Consider the following 20,097-nt stretch of genomic DNA (forward strand, 5'->3'; position numbering starts at 1 on the left):
TTTGTAATTTAACACCTTGAAATTTGGCCTCTGTCTCTTTAAGAAAATCCGGCTCTTTCCAACATTCAGACCTTCAGGAAATCATCACAACATTGTTCTTCTACTAATCCTTTAACAATTTTTGTTTTACCAGAGTTTAACTGAGAAGTAGCTTGTATAATGAGCTCAGCATAGTTCCACCAGAGGTTTGCTAATTGCTGCTGGCTAGTTTGAAGGAGTTGAGTAAGGGATGGCGGCTCTGTGAGCCGGAAGCTCTGAAACTTGGGAACTGCGGCTCCAAGGAGGAGCTTCGTCCTCGAAATCAGCACTAGGTCCACACAGGCGTTTTGCACAGCTGAATGGTTGCCATGGGAGATTCAAGGATTTCTCAAACATGCATGAAAGAATAAAAGCAACAGGATTTCTCAAACATGCATGAAAGAATAAAAGCAACACTCCAGGTATATTTTAAAAGAGGGAATAACATCAGAACATAATGTAAAGCAATTAAAAAAGGATTTTACATAACACTGCATATTTAAAAAAAAAAAATTAATCCACAATTTTAAAAGTATTTTATCAGGATTTAATGTGAATGACCAACACAAAGTAGAACCTGTAATTGTGAAGTGGAAAATGATGCATGGCATTTCTTTCAAGTTCTCGAAAGTAATACTTGGTCAGACCACCTTTCGCTGTATTATAGTTCCAATCTTTTGTAGTAAGTATGATTCAGAAACTAATATTTTTGCCTGTGCTACATTGTAAAATGCCTGAAAGCCATTCAGATTGTGAACATCAATTTTAAGACTTGCAACAGGTGAAATAAGATTTAGGTTTGGGCTTTGATTGGACCATTATAACACATGAAACTAAACCAAACACATAAAGGTTGAGTAAATCATTCAGTTTCAGCTCTGGTGTTTGTTGTGCTTCAACATGATTACCCTCCACCTCTGCATCAAAGTTTTTCAGCTCCATCTTCTTATCAACTCTGACATGTTTCCTGGCCCCTGACAAATAAAAGTGTCCCACAGAGGTGATGCTGCTTCCTCCGTGTTTTGCCGTGGAGATGTTTTCCACTGCACACCTTTTCCATGTTGGAAGATGAAACCACATTTTGGTCTCATCTGAGCCTTCACAGGACAGTTTACAATAAGATTTAAAAAAAATAAAAAATACACACGGATGGACTGTCTTCAATCATTAGGTGGCTCTGAAGGGATTTTGTGGATATTAAGAGTATCATATTTACATAGACTGAATGGCACAGGCCACACTTTCCAGATAATTTTTTGTAAAAAATGTTTGAAACATTTATCCTTTTCCTTTCACTTCACAATTTAGCTCTAGGCTGTTTGGTAGGAATACTTATGCCAAACACTAGAAGACTGCTGTATATTTAAAACTACATTTTATTAATTTATTTTCTTGTAAGTATTATATTTTGAATGGTAGCTGCAAGAGTTAAACTTAAAACACAAAGGGGTAAAAATTGATATAATGAATTCCACACCAAGTAAAAAAAACCAACTTGTTTTTAGTTTCTGTTCTAACTGGAAACAAACAAAAAAAAGAATAGCACAAACCTAAAGAGATAGAAAGCCACTGGATCTGGTCATTAAAGTTGGCTTCTACTCAGGAGTCTTAGTGTCTCCAAGCTGCTCTGGAGACACAGAACAGACCCTTGGGCCTCACAGCTTAATTATACAGCAATCTCTATAAATGACTTTATGTTTTCATAACAGAGCCCAAATTAAAAGTAGGAGTTCAACATAAGAAGCAGAGCACTGGACACATTGTCTCCTGGAGATTTAACGGCACTTATAGGCTGTGATGCAGATAATTAAGAGGCAGATAGCTAAAAAGAGACATGGTCTGTATAAAGTTCAGGAGTTTGATTGAACTGGGACCAAAGTTTCTTTATGGATTCTTAATACGTATGTGACAGTCGCTCAAATCCATTCAGTGCACGTCATTTTTGAGCACGTTAATCTCAGTTTTCGTAAATGTAACACTCGACTCAAAAGGCCAATGGGGCAGTCCGCAGACGGCAAGTAAAGCCACGACATAGCTGAAGCCTCAGATGTCACCTCTGCAGTGAACAAAGAGGAGTCAAATTGGGTGATAATAAAACTAAATGGTTAACCAGGATCTCTCCTTTGTTCATTAGATTCATGCAAACTTATGCAAACACAGCTTCTGAATTTGCTCGTGCAGCAGACGTGTTTAGTAGGCAGTGACAGAGAAGAAAAGAAGCAAAGTTCAAGTCCTAATCCAGAAAAATAAACTCTTGTCAAATCAACAAATATCTTATATTCTCAAAGGTTGAAGATAATTGGATAAATAGAAGTTTTTATGAATTGTGGGTAAAGGTGACGGCAAACAGCAGCAGGTCTTTAGCATATAGCAATATGAACAAAAATAAGAGTTACATGAAACATCTACAAAAACGTGGCTGATGTAATTCTAACTGTAAAAAAAAAAAACAAATGAATAATTTTCTGTTTATTGTTATTCAGAGAATTTAGTAGAATGACTCTCTAGTTTGTATTTAACGGTAGTAACCTCTGATCAGCTGAAACCTCAGGGGAGGTCAGCTCTGCTGTCTCTGCTGGGTTTCTCTCAGGGTGGAAGAGACGCTCAAAGATAAATTCCTCCCTGCCACACTGACTCGATCAGACACCCCGACCGGCAGGAAGCAGGTCGAGAATGCCTTTAAGTGAAAAGTTTCCTTCATGTTGATGTTTCGATGGAATATAGTAAATGACACACAAAACAAAACCTAATAAGAGTTCAGCAGTTCAGTATGCCCCCTTTTTCCTGTCTGTATTCATTATTTACAACAGTTGCGCATTCATGTTTTATTGAAGCATCCGCAGAGTTTGTAGTTGATTTAATACATGCAGTCCTTGTTTAATGGTGAACCATTGTGCTGGATCTTATGATTAGAGGTGGATTTCTGTCCTAAAGGATCCAAATTGGGGAAAAATTGAGAAAGCGCCGACGAGGCAGCATCGAAGACAATAATTTTTGTCAATAGTCACATACTAACGTTTCATCGAACCAACTTTAGCTTTGAATATGGCGTGCATTCATTGTGCACGATAAGGGAAGAAGCTTATCGTTTTGATAAGCTTCTTCCCTGTCGCAAGGATTATTTCCATAAAGTGTTGTTTTCTGGTTTCATCAAGATCTTTCTTTTCCAACATATTCCAAAGATTCTCATTAGGGTTAAGGTCCAATCCATGTGCAAAAATGACATTTCATATTGCTTAAACCACTTTGCACAATTTGACCCTGATCCGTCCTGCCATTCTCATCTTGGAATACTTCATGTTCCGTCAGGGAACATGAAATTCCCTGATGAAACAATCTGGTCATTCGGGTAGTCAGCGGGCCTCATTCTTTGGCCACATTATTTTACTGAAACTGAACAACTGCAGCCACTCTAGATCATAGGTCCATATACGTTGCACATGTACACATGTTGTACGCTGCACATGTATGTTGTGGAAAATGTTCTTATATTCACTACTGAACATAGACGTTAGTGCAGTTGTTGTATTTTTTGTTGTTGGTTGTTTTTTTTGGCAAACGTTTCCAGGTTATTGTAAGCTTCAGCATCGAAGGTTCCTTCTCCTCCGATAATGATAGTTTGTGTCTGATGGCTAAAACTTGGAAAAAGTCCACCGTTCCAACAGAACATGATCAAAGCCCAAACCTCAATCCTGTTGAAAATGTATGGAGAACTGGAATAACTTACTTAACTAAATGGGGTTTTTTTTGTACATGTACTGATCATCTTTTTGCAAATATTGATGCACACATTTTCTTTTATAATGTACTGTTTTATAATGTACTTTTATAAAGTTACTGTGTTACATCAATGTTTTGTCAAACTGATTTTAAAGGGAGCAGTACTATGTTTTTCTAGCCACATAGCGCCATTTGATCGAAATATCCAGTAACTGTGTTACCTTCAGTTGTTCAAAACATGCTGTACATATCAAACATAACTTAAAAGAAATTTGATCTCATACTCTAAACTCCTTAAAATTGGGCCTCTGTCTCTTTAAGAAGCTCCTACTCTTTCTGACACTATACCTTCAGCACGATATCACAGCTGTGCTCCTCATTATGCCGTTTATAACCATTCTTACAAGCGTTGGCTGAGAAGTAGCTCATATTATGATTATCAGCTGACTTACAGCATCACCAGGTGTTTGCTAATTGCTGCTGCCGCTAGTCTGGTGGGGCTGTGAGAAGAAGGTCTTGTATGTTCCTACATACAGCACAGGAGAGATTAAATTCTGATATTTTTTCTAAACAATGTATTTTAATGTGAAAAACAGAAAGAAATCATGATGTTTCACCTTTGTGTCGGACCCAGTATTGTTGTCCTGTAGGGATGGAAGGATCCCTACATCACATGGGCTGAAATCCTCTATGCTCTATAACACAGGTGTCAAACTCAAGGCCCGGGGGCCAAATCTGGCCCACTAGACCTTTTCACGTGGCCCTCTAGACTCCAAATTACATCAATAAGTCCTTCCAGGTTTTCACAAATCTACAAAATTCACACAAAATCAACAAACCTCCACATTTTTTTCTGATTTTACAGCAAATTTTCTCAAGATTGGTCTAAAACATTGAGTCACATTTAACATAATAAAAATTCCTTACAAACATTTCTAAATTGGCACTACAAAATCTGTCATTTTGATTGCAAAGAAAACAACTAAAACAATCACAAAATCTTGGGAAAACGGCTATTTTTTGACATTTTAACCGTTCATCTGGTTTCTTCAATATATTCTGGCACAACCGGCCCTTTAAGAACATTCAGATTTTTATATGGCCCAAAATGAAAATGAATTTGACACCCTTGCTCTATAGCAATGGTGCCCAAAGTTGTCCTCGAGGGCCGGCATCCTGCATGTTTAGTTCTCCCCCTGGTTTAACGCACCTGGATCAAATGATGGCTCGTTAGAAAGCCTAAGAAGAACATTGACATGCTGAGGAAGTTGCTACGACCACCAGGGAGAGAACCAAAACATGCAGGATGCCGGCCCTTGAGGACCGACTTTGGGCACCTCTGCTCTACAGAGTCAAAGCAGTAAGTTGTGGCCGCTTGTTAAACAGTTACCAGAACCAAGTAAACAGTCTTGGCCCATTGATGGCCACCCAGATGCTTTCACACTTAGTGACTCACCCACTCAGTGACTCATTGAAGGCTTTGCTTTAAGAGCTGACAACAGAAAACAAAAATGTGGTTTTAAAATACTGTCATAGCAATATCATAAACTCAGACTTTTTCATTAGAATATGTTTACTTCTACAGCTTTTGCTTTGATTTTCTTTTCTATGTGCATACAGGACTTTTTATTGTTTTGCCAAACTACTAAGTTTCATATGTAGCTTGATAAATAGTTGTACTGCTAGAAAATCAATTGGCTTATGGAAAAGACAAGGAAGTTTCCTAAGTTTAAGTTTCCATCCAGAGGTAATATTCTAACCTGTTCCTGGTAGAGTTACCTGAGGGGGGCATTCTTGTGTTGCAAAGGTGGCCAATGATTAGCCACTTTTAAGACATATTACCAAGTCATAAAAACAAAGAATCAAGGGTATATCTTATACCCAAATAGGTCAGAAAATAAGCAGATTGGTGACTCCTGGGATCAGACAGTGAAACATTTCTTAACACCATACTCAGACTTTTGAACATTTACGAGTAGGTCATGAAATTAGATTTATTCTAAGAGTGATGGAAATAAATGTTAGAAATAAATATTCATCATTATGTTTGCAGATGTGCCATTTGTCCTTGTTTGGTTAAATTCTTCATGCAAGACCAGACTGAAGTGTGCACATGCGTGTGTGTATGATTGACTGTTCGTGAGGTGGGGTTGGCTTACTTTGCTGTGAACTTGAGTGTCAAGAAAGATCATGTGTCACACATGCCAAAAATGTTCTGCAGAGTTTGATATTTAGTTTCACTGTTAAAGTGTTTCTACTTTCCTTCATAATCACTTATATTTTCTGCACAGTAACATATTGCAAAATGTGTCAAATTCATTGTTGTCAACTTAGATTAATGGAGTTTTGGCCTTGCAGCTCCACATTACAACCATAACATATACAGTGTAGTGTACTGTTAATGTATTCAGATGTTCTTCAGAGTTTACTGAACAAACAGCATCATGAACAGCAGAGAACAAACAGGTCGGCGATAAAGTTTTGGAGATGTTCAAAGCAAGAATATTTTAAAACAAAGAATATACGAAGCTTTGCAGATCCCTCAAAGTACTGTTCTATCAATCGTTCAAAATGAAAATGGTACACTGCGTAACTACAAAACTGAGGCCTCTCAGTTAAACCACCAGGCTAGAGAGTATTAATAAGAGAAGCAGCCAAGAGGTAACTTGTAAAGAGCGGCTGACATCCAGAGCTCCAGTGGGAGAATCTTTTGACATGAAAAATATTAGTCATACACACCACAAATATGACAATTAAGACAGAATGACCAAAAGAAAGCCATTGTAGAAACGGTCAATAAAAACTCCTCTTCAAAGTTTGGCACAAGCCACGTAGCGGACACAGCAAATGTGAAAGAATGTGTTGAAGTCAGATGAAATCATAGTTCCACTTTTGGCCTATGTGTGGAGGACAGCACTGCTCATCCTACAGTGTATTGTTGAACAGAGTAGAGGCAGCATGTTGCTGTGTGAGTGCTTTTCTTCTGCAGGGTCAGGAGGAGCTAAATTCAAGACAGTCCTGGATGAAGAACCTCCTGCAGGTTTAAACTGTGGTACAGGACCTCCTTATCAAAAATAAATTCATTTATTAGAATGGTCCAGTCAAAGTCCAGAACTGAATGCAACAGGGGAATTTAAGAAGGAATTAAAATAGATGTTCACAAACAATCACTATCCACTCTGACTGTGCTTGAATTGTTTTATCATAACGGGCAAACAATTCAACTGCAGATGTGTAAGCTAAAGGAAACACACACACACACACGCACACACACGCTGGTGTTTGTCAGATACACTCTTACTTGGGCTGCGGTTGCCACTTACTAGATCTTGTATCCTCATGTACTATGTACTTTCTAATGATGTTATAATTGTTATTATATATGTGTTTGTTGTTTGGTGTTGTGGTTCCTTGGTTTTGTTTTTTCTGTTTCTGCGGGTGTAAAGGCAGACTTCAAGAGTTGTGTTCTCTATATGCTTCTTTCTCTCCTTCACTTCTATCTTCTTCTTTCCCTTTAAAGCTTTCCCTCACCTTTTCCCCTTTGTTTTTCACCTCTGCATCCATTACATTTGAAATAAACCCAAAGCAATTTCAAACAAAGTTCCACATCTATACAGCATATAAAGTGGAGCACCATGGCGAAACTCCACGTGTGAAAGCAAATTTTTTTGGGGCCTCACCTTGACACTCAGACAACAATTCTGAGCGCCACACACTGCCGGACATGTTTAAAAAAAAGAGAAAAAGAAAGTCTTGAAACATGAAAATCATTTTCTGTTTTTCTTCCATTTCATAATGGTTTGTTTTAGTCTCTGGTTTTAAATCCCTGTCCCCCCCCCAAAAACACATAGAATGTTGCAGCTGTAGTGTAGCAAAATGTTAAAACGTTTGGGAGACATGAATAATTTTACAAGACTGTGTATTGAGAGAATGTTTCATTCAATCCCAAACAACCCATCCTCTTGTCTCCTGCTGTATGCTCCTCTAAAGGAAAGTTCATTTATTCATGAGGGTTCGGAGCGCCCACAGAGTCAAGTTTCCACTCCTACAACCCAACACCAGAAAGCTGATACACTCCTCACAATACTCCCAGTTTCATAGTAACAAGGGAGTTTCTTTACGGCTGATGCATTCCTTCACACACATACACACGCAGTCTTCACGGTGGGTGTGGGCGTGATAGAAAATTGCTGTCCAGCGTTTTACCAGAAAGTGTTTAATTGTGACAACCACCTGATTGCCTTTGAGGAACCGCTCCATAAAGCCACAAAAACACACCCAGTGTATGTTGAATTTAGATTATTTGTATGAAAACGGAGCACTGCAAACAGAAAATCTTTGCTTTTTTTTTTTCATGTGACACCGGCTGTCTGTCACTTTAAACCTCTTTGTCTTTCACACCCGGTCAACCACTCAAATCAAATCAAAAAACTCCCCAAGGACTCTCCTTTCAGATACAGGGGGGAACCAGAGAGAGGGGGAGTGCCAGCCTCTTTCTCACTGGGATGGCTACCGGCTGAGTGTAATAAAAGCCTTTGTTGTGCTCCCCAGCTACCAGCAGCAAATTCAGCTGTGGCAGAAAATGCCTCATCAGTCATACTGATTATGTATTGACTGTAACAGCAATGAAGCCCAGGTAGACGGCTAAAACATTAAAAAAATATATATGTAAATGATCCTGGAAGAGAAATGGGCTTCTGTCTGATCATAGAGGAACACAATAAAGATAAGAACTGAAATGTTGGTGGTTCCTGTTTTCCTAAAGTTGAACATGTGCACAGCTGCTTATATACTGTAAGCAGTATCCAAGCAGCTGTAAATGTAAAGTGACAGGTAGGAGGATGTGTGCAGCTTGGTGAAGCGGGAAATGTGCACAATTAGGAATCAGCAAGGAAACAAAATGCAATACATAAAGAGAGGAAAAAATACATAGACATCACAAGAAATATCAGCTTACTTATGTCTTTTGCTTCAGTTGCTTCAGCCTTTGAAACTCTGTTCTCAGCTTCCTCACAAAACTTAGTCCCTTTCAGGAGCGGTGGGTGTAGAAGCGGTCCTTCAGAAAGAGGAAATCCATCGTATTACATATTAGTTGAAATCCCAGAGGTTTGGTTTTAAGACAGAGAGGGGTCAGAACAACTTCCCTGCACAGTGTGGGCAAGTACCCACCACTACATCAAGCATGGTGCCTTTTCAAATAACCTCTGCTGGTGGGGGACAAGCGAGTTTGGCAAAAGCCTGAAACGGATTTCGGATTGGAGCTCTGGCTGTCCTTAGAGTGAGCCATAAACAAAAGGGAAATAAAATTATTTTTCTGTTTGTATTTGGGAAAAGGGGAAACAGACTGACTGCTGCATTGTGTAAAAACATAAAATAAATAAAACATTACTTTAAATATCAATCAAGAATTAAATTTAAAAGACTAATTAGCCACTATGACAAAACTTCACTTAAGACACTTTGTCCACCAAAATGCAAACAAAACATCTCAGTTGTTTCTATTTGTTTTACTATATTTTTATATTTATGTATATACTTACTTCTTTTTTTACTGCCTTCTAGAGCTGCTATTTTTAAAATCTTATTGTGCTTTTTTCCTGCAATGACAATAAAGGAATCCTAATACATCTGTGTATTAAAGTTAAATACAGCTTAATTCCAATGTCTAGCGCTTTTTTAATTTATTTACTTGTATTTCTATTTATTTATTTATTAGCCTTGTTAGTTCAAATTTCATACCATTAACATGTAAATGTGAGCTGGTCTTGCAATCTAATTAATAAAATGAAAATACTTTTACATAACTGCATTTAAAACTTACAGGTCAAATTTAAACATTTCAGAAGAATAACAAATAATTATTTTTGGAGCACAAATGTAATGTTAAATCAATTAAAAAACTGCTGACCAGACAGTTTCCCAGTAGACAGTCGCTTTCACTCTTACAAGGAGGGTAAGTCACAAAATCTGACTGTTAATAAAAATGACAGGAGAAAGTGCACAAACAAAAGGGAAAGCCAGAACATTTGAAGGAATGTAAAGTGAATCTCTTTCAAGAGTTTGGCTGAGATTCACAAAAACTACAGACGGACTCAAGCTGACTTGTCCAGGACAATGGGCTGCGACTGTTGCATTCCTTCTATTAAACCAATCTTGAATCCGAGACAAAGGACAGCCCTGTTGTTCAATGGCCTAAAGTCCTCTTCACAATTCAAGCCAATTTTGCATTTAATGTGGAAATTAGAGTCATTGAGTCTGGAGGAAGAGTGGAGAGGATCAGGATCCAAGATGCACGAGGTCAAGTGTGACATTTTAGCATGTAGAGATGATCTGAGGAGCCATTTTATACACTCACTGTGTTTTATCAAGCACAGTAGTCTATTCACTTCAGGCCTGATGGTTGCGAACTTTGTAGAGATGCTGGATTCATTTCGCACCAGGACCTGAAATCTGACGACACCTCAAACGATTAAAATGCACCCTCATTTAAATGCAGTTTTTGTTTCGGTTGATAGGCTTGTACTGCACAGTCAAAAAGACAGAATTGGCCGATATTGAAGTCTAAATTTGTCCCGGAAGAGAAACACAATCATCTATAAACTCTACAAACTATATATAATTCTGATCAAAAGATGATTAATGACAACTGTACCGCCATATTTGATTACAAAAAGAGCAGCAACGAGCTATTGTTAAGAAACGTCTTTTCAATTAGAAAGTAGACATTTGGAAATGATAAAATCCTTCTTATTGGCCTTAATCATCTAAAGCTGTTAAGTTTGTAAGAAACGTAATTGTGGGTTTTCATTTGCTGTAATCCATAATCATCTAAATTATTGGAAATAAATAAGTGAAATGCATCATTCTGCATGAAATGAAACCCTAGTGCAGAAGTTCCCCTTTAGAATCGCGTTGCAGATACAAATTAACTTTTTTATGTCATTCTAAGTCGGAGAGATGAGCCGTAACACAAGTGAGCAGTCAGCTCAATGATTCCAACAATTGGTCTCCACAGACATTACCAGATTAAAAAAAAGAAAAACACTATATATACACTATATCAACTAATCAGTTTAGTGAACGGCGTCTATAAACTCTGCCGTCAAAAGCTTTCCTCTTCCTTCTCCGTCTGAGCCGTGGTTTCCCTCCTGCTCCTCCTTGCTGCAGTTAAAAGTCTACCATCCCGCATCAGCGCCCCGAATGCACCTTACAATTTAAAACCTGCCCACCAATCACAGCGCTCTATGGCAGCAACAGTCCCCGGTGACATTTGCACAACAAAAGAGACGACAAGCTGATTCATCAGCACCCCTCCCTCTCTTTCTCTCCCCCATCCCACTCTCCTCACTCCCCCACTCTACTTGGTCCCCCTTCCCCTGTGACTCCTCCTCTCCTGCTTTTGTGTCAGGATCCAAAATCCCCTTCCACGGCTCTGACCCTCCTCCCTTCTCCTCTAATCTCCTCGTGTCCCTCTGGACGGAGCGCTACGGCGCCAACTCTCACTGCACCAAGACCCCCGCACCCAACGGCGTACGCTGCGATGTGGCCTCATTCACAGACCTCCCTCCTTTGCTGAGAAATAAATTGGAGTGTGACTCCGGCAGAAAGCTTGTATGTTAAAACTGCAACATGAGCAAGCGCAATCACAACTGCGAACAGGTGGCATGCGTGCAAGTCAGAGCGCAGGTGCCTTATTGGAATAAAAGAAGTAGCAAAAACTGCAGTTTATTACCCTATGAGACTTTTGCATTAATTTCTAATTATAAAATATAGATTTATAATTGGAAAGGGAGGTTATAGCCCATTTATTTCTATGTTCAAGCTTAAGACATGGTAAAACTACTCACAAAAGGAACGACTTTTTAAGTACTCCTTACATGGTGCCTATAGGGATCTGAGAGGAACCAATACAGAGTTTAGCCTTTAGGGCGCTTTGTGTTTCACGTTTAGTGCTTCCATAGCAACAGTGGACAAGTGGACCCCCGCCATCCCTCTCTATTTTGAACACCATTAACTGATCCCACCCCAAGTGGGAAGTCCCAGTCAAACACACACACACACACACACACACACACATTAACCAGTAACACATAGGCTTTGAAATCTTACAGATTAGAATGTTGATTTTAACGGTATTTTTAATTTATATCTCAAACACCGTTCAACTGATTAAATGACACCAACGTCTTAAACATGTGCAAGAGGAATGCAGTGTATTGACTTCTTGCCGTACAAAGGAGAAAAGAAGAAAGTTTGACCCACAGTTTTCAGGTTTATCTTCACGTTTTTCGGGCGTTTGCGACGTCTCTAAGCTTACTTAAGCTGTGGAAAATCTCTATTAACAAAATTAATTTGCGTCCTTGAGCAGCGGTGGCTTTCGAAACTCCCGACAACGAAGTGTTTCACTTGGATTAATGAGTCACTCAGCGCGAGTCCTTCTAAAGATCCTCCCCATCAGTCTGAGCAACGGATTGTCTTTGAGGGCTTTGGACGCCCTCTCCCACAAGCCCTCCTTCTTCCACAGACCCCGACCCTTCTTCTCCGCTTTCACCTCTGCCCTGTGCAGCCGTTTGTGCAGGCGCCAGTAGAGGGGAGAGCCCGGCGGGAGCCCCGCGATGGGAGCGCTGCGGGCCAGGCCGAGCCTGAGGAGCTCCTCGTTCATGCAGTAGCTCCACATCAACCCCTGCTGGACAGACAGAAGGAGGTTAGAAAATTACACCAACAAAAAAAAAGCCCATCGAAGAAGAAAAGCTACCTCAGTTCATGTAAGTTTTAATGAGAACGTACAATAATATTAAAATGAAAAAACAAAAAAATGGCTTCTCTCCCAGTTTTGTCAGACACACATCCGTTTTGTTTTAACCTTTTATACTGCCACTCCGATTGTAGATTTTTTTTTTTTTTTAGCAGTGGGGTTATGCTTCTTCAATTGAAGATTTGTGTCATTTAAAGGTTTACATACACCTTCTGTGACATGTATGAGGATGAGTCGACGCCTCACCCGGCTCTGGGACACCAGACAGTGCAGCATGTTGTCCTCTCGGCTGATGAGTTTCAGCCAAACTGTTTGAGGAGGAACCAGGTTCTTCTGCAGCCACGTCTTTCCCTCCGGCGTCAGCTCCACTCCAGCCAGACGCACCAGCAGTGGAGATGTCGACGCGTCTGAAGAGAGGAGAGAAACAGCACTTATGATCCGTGTTACAGTAAATCACTGGTTATCCCTGAGCTGTTGTCCTTTATCCTCAATTGCACGGCCTGAAATGTTTATGTACACTTTAGTTTTACGTTGAAAATAAGAGTCTGGGCTGTGTGCTCTCAGCATTTATGGTTTAGGAGCGTAATGCAATGATAATGCAAGCAGAAATGGACAAAGTTTTCATGCAAATGCGTTGGCATTGAAGAATGTTTTATGAAAACAGATAAAAACACTGTGGCTTTCTTCCTGTTGTTCTGTAAGGATACAATTCCAGCTTAATAAAAACATCTTAACTTTGTGCAAAAACCATTTTGTTAGTGATCTAGCACATAAAAGATTCAAACAAACAACCATGATTTAAGCTTTTATTGAATTTCTGACTTTGTAATGTCGGAATATGCCAGTTTTATATTGTGAATTTAAGCCTTCAGTCGTGGAAAACCTACGGTTTTTTTCTTCCAAATTTACGTTTTTTTTCAACATCAGAGAATATCTCTCTTTTTTTTGGAAATATGTGAAATCAATCTAAAACTTTCTGCGTTTTGTGTTCTGTATTATTGTTTTCTTTTATCTACAGTGGCCTTACCACGCCATCACATCACTGTGTTCGCATTTGCTTATTTTTATCTATCATTTTATTAGCTTTTAATAAATTGCTTTTACTGATGTTTTTATCAAATTTAGAAAATTTTTCTTCCGCAGTCATCCTGCTTGTGCCTCTATTGCCATCAACAAACTCGAAGGCCTATCAGTGCATATACTCGAGCAAATATAAATCCAGAGTGAAACAGTGGACGTTACCCCGGTGCTTTGACAGTAACGGAGAGATGATTGGCAGATAAATTGGGACGTGCTCCACTTCTATTCCTCTCTCTGTGATGGAACGAACTTTTCCTCGAAGGCTGACGTTCCCCTCAATGAAACGGACTGGGATCTCAGAAGCGGCTTGAAATTTCGTGATCTGGAGAGATGAAATAAGATGGAGTGACAACATTTAAAGGGATCCCCGGAATACACCCTGCAGCGTGTTGAAAAAGCGTTCAGACCTCATTACCTGCGTCGCGTTTTATCAAGACACAACTCTTGCTGCAGATTGTCACTGTGGTTTAAATCTGAACTTTGACTGGGCCATTCTAATGCACAGGTTTTATTTGATCTGAGCCAGTGGTGTCCAAACGTTTTGGCACGAGTGCCAAAAACGTCAAGTTGAAAGTACAACAGGTGCAACAACATTTTTAGTATTTTTCTTCTAAATTATAATTGCAAAACCTTTTGTAGTTTTTGATTTTCGCCTGCTAAAGAAACAATAAACTAGACACATGAATGAAATACGCAAAGCAGTCAGATTTCTATAGACGAGGGTTGCAAAAAAAACAGTCTTGAAGGTTTTCCAGATAAAAAAAAACAGCAAACTTTGTCCTAAACTTTTCATCATTTTTTAAAATTATTTATTTATTTATTTGCAACTTTTTTTGCAACGAGAACAGGACGTAGCTCACTCTTGTTTTATTCGGCTAAGTGCAGTTTTGCTATCCTCTCTCTATTGTCAGATGATGGATTTAAACAGAGCTCTGGAAAATGTTGTTTTATAACCTGACCCTAATTTGATCTTTTCTCTGACCTGTCTTCATAGCGCTGAAGAGACAGCTAACAAACCTGGGGGTCTGTTCGTTTGAGATTAACTACTGAGGTCAACTTTGAAAGCAATTGGTTGTACCGTACTTTATTTAGGGGCATCAGAGTAACGAAGTTGGATGCTAAAGCATGACACACTTTTAGAATTTTTATTAGTAAACCAAATTTTGAAACCATATAGACCCGGAGCGTAAAACTCATTTTGATTTCGGCCCACATACAGATCATTAATGTACGCACAATGCCAATTGTGGCAAAATTTGATTAAAAAAAACTTCCCATTCGATTGTTACAATTTGTCTTTCTTAGAGTTAAATAGCATTGAACATTCTTTTTTACGATAATGTAATTTGGCAGAATACATATAAAAACTGCTTTGAGTTGATGGAGAAAATAATATTTGGGCACACAATTATTATCTTGAAGGCTCTATTCAAGTTTCTCTCAAGAGTCTCAAGTGTCTTGAGTAAATCATTTCTTCAGCTGCTTTTTTCCCCCTCAATCAATAGAGATCCTGATAAAAACACATGCAAGTTTGTGGCTGTTATGTGGCAACATGTGAAATTGTTCAGTGGTTATGAATGCTTCTGCCAGTCACTGTGATCTGCATATCCGTTTCATGCAATTTTTTCCCCACACTTAAAAATGATCCTTTGGTACCCAAATTGGGTCTTAACTGGTAATAGAGGACATTACATTTGGCCTAGAACTTACCACTCTGATGCTCCTTGCGATTACAATCACACCGGCAACAGCCAGACCAGTGCTAAGGTTCTGTGTGAGACAGGAGAGAGCTGTGAGGGGTGTGTGGAGGTGACAAGAGGGGGAAAATCTTACACGTAGCAGAGCATGTTGTTTGGCAATGACAGCGTAAGTGCTGCTGCTGCTGATGATGATGATGGTGGTGGTGGGGCGCGAGCACAAGCTGAATCATTTGACACTATGTTCAAGAGAGGAAGTGCTTAGAGGTATTTGTAAGCGCTTTTTATTCACAGAAAGCCACGAATTTCTTCTTCCCCTTTCAAAGAAACATGTTTCACAACAGCGCTACTTCCACTTCTCCACCCCGCTGCCTCCAAACAAACCGAAAGCAAGGCGTCCTACCCGCACAAGAGTCAAATTGTCGTCCGCTAACTGAGAGATCACTGACACTACGTTGCGAGATGTCTGGTGTTCTTGGTCTCTTTGTTGTCTGTCCCTCCCTCTCTCCACGGTTTCTGTTTCTCTGGAAGTCTCCGGCATGTTGTTGACATTTTCTCGACGCGTCTGACGTGCCCGCCTTTTATGGGAGGGTCGTTCAAAAGGAGGGCCGGGTTTGAGTCTCCGCCTTGTGGTGTAATGCGGTAATGACAGGCAGGCATCCTGAACGCATCAAGTTAAAAAAAAATTATGAAAACATTTTAGCTTTGATGCAAGGCCAAGAAAAAACCCACTCAGAGGGGTTATTTTCAATCAAAGTGTTTCCAAAAATCTTTAGAGATTAAAACATTTTTTTCAAACATTTTTTAACATTCCCCACAGCTTTCGATATGTGCAACACATTGGTCAATAAGTGGCTCTCAGACATGTGCACACCTGATTAAAATACCAGGTTGCCATAAAGTGAAAGATAAATAAATCCTTTAAAACCATTGTTTGCATATAATTTGATGCATACTGTACAATTTAAGTAAAACAATTGGAGAAATGTTAAAAAAATGTTTTATAAATGTACAAAATTAAAAATGATTTGTTTATTATATTTCATTGAACCAAGAAATGTGCTCCTGGTTTGAGAGGCGTTTCTCAAAAGTTAAAGGTTTTATAATAACATTTTATTTTAAAATGACATATCAAACAACATTTATACCTGGAAAAATCTCCAGAGGGATTGTGGAAGTCAAACTCTTTTTCAAATTGCCGACCAGATTTATGCATTTTTCAACGACTCTTTTGATGATTTCGTGAACACAAACTCCAAGTCTTCGAGGTGGCAAGGGCTCTTTGGTATAACCCAGAAGTTTAGCTCCCTCCACAAATTCTGTCAAATTCAGTTCAGGGACGGACTGGGCCATGCTAAAACTTTAATATTACTTCTAATCAGCAGAAAAATTTTGGTAAAATCACAGGTCACTAGACCATGATCAGTTGCAGACTCTTTCCAGCTTAAAATCAGTACCTCATTCAATATCTTCAGCAACTGATAACTGATGTTGCCAAATATTATTATGTTTCTGCTAAGCCTCCCACTAAACATGATTGGGCTTTGTTGCAAAAAACACAAAATCTTACAAGTATATTTGTCTAGTTTCTAGTGCAAACATCTTCATAGCCTTGAAATAAGATAAAACTAACCTATTATCTATATCCTATATCTTGCTTAAAAGTTACTTGGAAGTTAGTTTTGTCTTATTGCAGGAGTACCATGACATTTGCACAAGAGACTAGACAAAAATACTTGGTAAAACTTTGTGATTATGCAGAGTTGGTGTTGTATTTAGTTAACTTCCAACACAAGATTTTGTCAAATGTTGCCATCTTGCAACAAGGCTGCAAATTTTGTACTTATGGCATAGCACTATGATTGTCTGACAAGTTTGACCCAGATTACCAACGTCTCTCAATTACGCATCACAGTTTTGATTTTTATGTTTGTTACAGTCATCATCTGTGAAAGTGGCTGCATTTCTCTAAGGGTGCAGAATACACTGAATGTCACTGAGATCGATATTGAATCTGCAAGTGACAAAAATCTACTGTTGCGTTTCCTCGCTCCCTCCCACTGAAAATAAAAAATCTAATTTTGTCAACTGGAACTAGAAGAAACTGTAGGTTAAATGGCCAGAGAAAAGGGCATTTAACCTGCAGCTACTCTTACATTTTATGCTCCTAGTAAACAAAACAGTTTCATGCATCATGTTTTTGTTACATTGTTGTCTGAAAATGAGTGGAACATTAAAATGGTGAGTTAAAATTTAAATGGTTCAACGAATAAGCACACGGGTTTTTCTTGGGAATTTTTTTTTTAGAAAAGAAACCTAGTCAAACAGGGCAGAATTTAAGCATAAAAATATTTTTTACAATTTGACAGTTTGCTCTGATTGACCATTTTAGAAAATAACTTTGGAATGTATTGAAGGCTAGATATTGGTTTTATTTTTGTTTTTATATAGCATTTTAGTTTGTAAATATAATGTTCAATAATAGTTACAATGCGACCAAAATTTCTACTTGAACATTTTGATTAGACACAAAATGTGTATTCAATTTGCCGCAAGTCTCATTGTGGTGTTTAACAGGGAACTGTTGATATATATTTACATAGGTTGCGTTACAAATGGTTACCTAAATTTAGTGAATGTAAAGTGTTGTGGCTGAGAAAGTTTCTGCAGAGAAGCAAAAATGTTAAAGTGGATTTAATTTTTTCAGTTAAATTCTGAGAGTTTGTTTTTAGTTCTCACTACTTGCTCAATATTTAGGTCATGTGCTGTACACTAATTATAACAATACACATATGAATCAAAGTCAAGGATGAAGTAAATAAAGAAAAATGTTTTGTTTGGAGGAAAGCAATATTCAATTTGTTAATGAGTTTCTAAATTACCGTTAGTGTTTGCATTATGTATATCATTTTCTGCATTCACATTAAATAATAAGATTTGTTCTTCTAATCATTTGTTTCATTATTAACCATAGGATATCTTTATATCTATTTATAAACAAAAATGTGCATTGTGAATTATGCTAAATACATCTGAGGAATCACAGGTAATGTATCTTGTATCTTGCAATACAAGATACATACATTATTTACAGTTTTACTTGCATTTTGGAAATAGTGTCTTTACATGTTTCTAAATATTTATAAAGTACAATAAAGTTGAACATTTAGTCAAGAGAATTTAACCTCGTGAAAAATAATTCTAATTACCTAAATGAATTAAAAAATTCTATTTTCCTCTTACACATTTGGAACCTTAACATAACGTGTAACTGTCAGAAAAATAATTGCTATTTCACAGTAATGAATCTGGAAATAGTTCAACAACTTTTTGCTATGTGAAATATGCCAAAAAAAAAAAAAAGCAAAACATGCAGTTTTTGAAAGTTTTTGAAAAGTGGTCTGCTAATTTAGAAAATGTATTGATCCACTAATTCTTCTTCTGCTTGATGCAAAAGTCACAGAACATCCGGTCTTCTGTCAGACAGGAACTCCTCCGCAATGTACCCAAACTCTCAGGATGACAAAACAGCTTAATGACCTTTTTGTTGTTCAGCATTACAAACGGTGCATCTAGCAGCTATGACAGACCCTCCGGAGCTCTCATCTTGTAAACTGTGAAGTCATGGAGCTTCTTGAAGCCGGATGACGCCCCCCATCAACACATTTTGGCCAATGGGAGCTGAGAGGCAGAGTTGTCCTCCTGGCCGCCATTAAAAGAATTCAATCCATGTAGTGAAATAATGGAAATCTGCCGGAGCCATGGATCCAGGCAGACAAGAGCAGCCGACGAGTAGTCTCGGAGATTGTGGCGTTTAATCTGTTTTAGGTTCAGTCGTATAATGACGGAGCGACGTGGTGCTTTTAGTGTACATGGGGGCGGTGTAGCTCATTGTTTTATTGAGGCTCTGGTATGTTAGCTCGGGTGTTAGCATAGGCTAGCTGAGATCAGGGGGAGGGGAGAGTTCCTTTGCTTTGAAATTGTTTCTAGCTGACATTAGCATTAGCATACCAGGGGCCAAGCTTTTGTGATGAAGTTTTCCTATCTCATTTTTCTTCTTTCGCATTTAACTTTTCTCATGTTGGATTTTAACGCTTGTAATGTTGTGTTTGCGTCAACGTTGTCTGGCTGATCCTTCTGTATTGTGGGCTTGCGCCTAACCGGATCAGACAATACATTTCAAATAGGATTGATGAATCAAATTGCTACAAGCCTACAGTTGTCGCTGCCTGGCTGCCTGTCTAACGTTAGCTTAGCCGCCAGGCTAGCGGCGGCTAGCGCCGGTTAGAAGTTGCCGAGCGTTTCAAGCGTCGCTTCGACACCCGAGTTTTACACCTATCGGCTCCTGCCCCGAAAGGCGATTGAAACAATGGACTTTAACGTTGCCGTCACGGTGTGAAAGGATGAGTTCTTGCTTTGTACCTAACGGGGCCAGTTTGGAGGACTGCCACTCCAACATCTTCTGCCTAGTAAGTCTCCTAGCTGCTAGCGGTAGCTGCTGTGTTCCTGAGAGGCCAGAAAGCCATTTTGGCTAATAAGGCAACAAGCTTTGTAACGTCAGTTGCAGATTGGCGTGAGGGAATTACTGGGCCTGTAACTTGAAAACCGTGACCTGGCGAACTTTCATAACACGGGGGAGTCCATGTTGCATCGCAGTTTTATATAAAAGAGTTGTTTATCTCCCTATGTTTTTTTTTCTTTTTCTTTTTTTTTTAATAATCCTACACTTGGCTCACATTGGTCAATTACTGTCTTAAATTGCACTCATAAACCAGCTCTTTCTTATAAAGCAGTGAGAAAGTTATGTCTTGAGGCTTGTTTGTGTTG

At 38.8% G+C, this 20,097-nt stretch overlaps 3 protein-coding genes across 5 annotated transcripts in view; 1 reads left to right on the forward strand and 2 right to left on the reverse strand.

The window, feature by feature from the left end:
- The window catches only part of plch1 (phospholipase C, eta 1), a 77,949-nt gene extending 67,845 nt beyond the window's left edge, over positions 1–10,104 (reverse strand). Inside the window, exons 1-2 of the mRNA XM_028044724.1 lie at positions 10,094–10,104; positions 8,696–8,794 (exon numbers count right to left, since the gene is read on the reverse strand). The gene's annotated coding sequence lies outside the window, so the exon portion shown is untranslated. The remainder of the gene's footprint in view (positions 1–8,695; positions 8,795–10,093) is intronic.
- Positions 9,369–15,879, reverse strand: c18h3orf33 (c18h3orf33 homolog (H. sapiens)). Of its 2 annotated transcripts, XM_028044813.1 has the most exons (6): positions 15,674–15,879; positions 15,284–15,343; positions 13,736–13,895; positions 12,740–12,900; positions 12,290–12,424; positions 9,369–10,188 (listed from the first exon to the last, which is right to left on the reverse strand). In XM_028044813.1, exons 1-6 carry the CDS (start codon positions 15,809–15,811, stop codon positions 10,165–10,167), a joined length of 678 nt encoding a protein of 225 aa, XP_027900614.1. In that variant the 5' UTR covers positions 15,812–15,879; the 3' UTR covers positions 9,369–10,164. The 2 variants fall into 2 exon arrangements, with proteins under 2 accessions (XP_027900614.1, XP_027900613.1); XM_028044812.1 differs by lacking the exon at positions 9,369–10,188 and having other exon boundaries at positions 11,859–12,421; positions 15,674–15,876.
- A 3,074-nt stretch (positions 15,880–18,953) lies between these two features.
- LOC114161450 (mediator of RNA polymerase II transcription subunit 13-like) overlaps positions 18,954–20,097 on the forward strand; it is a 28,925-nt gene continuing 27,781 nt past the window's right edge. For both annotated transcript variants that reach the window (XM_028044719.1, XM_028044720.1), the window contains exon 1: positions 18,954–19,739. In XM_028044719.1, coding sequence (XP_027900520.1) covers positions 19,674–19,739 — 66 coding nt within the window. In that variant the 5' untranslated portion in view covers positions 18,954–19,673. The remainder of the gene's footprint in view (positions 19,740–20,097) is intronic.

This window comes from Xiphophorus couchianus, chromosome 18, assembly GCF_001444195.1.
Source record: "Xiphophorus couchianus chromosome 18, X_couchianus-1.0, whole genome shotgun sequence".
Lineage (NCBI taxonomy): Eukaryota > Metazoa > Chordata > Actinopteri > Cyprinodontiformes > Poeciliidae > Xiphophorus > Xiphophorus couchianus.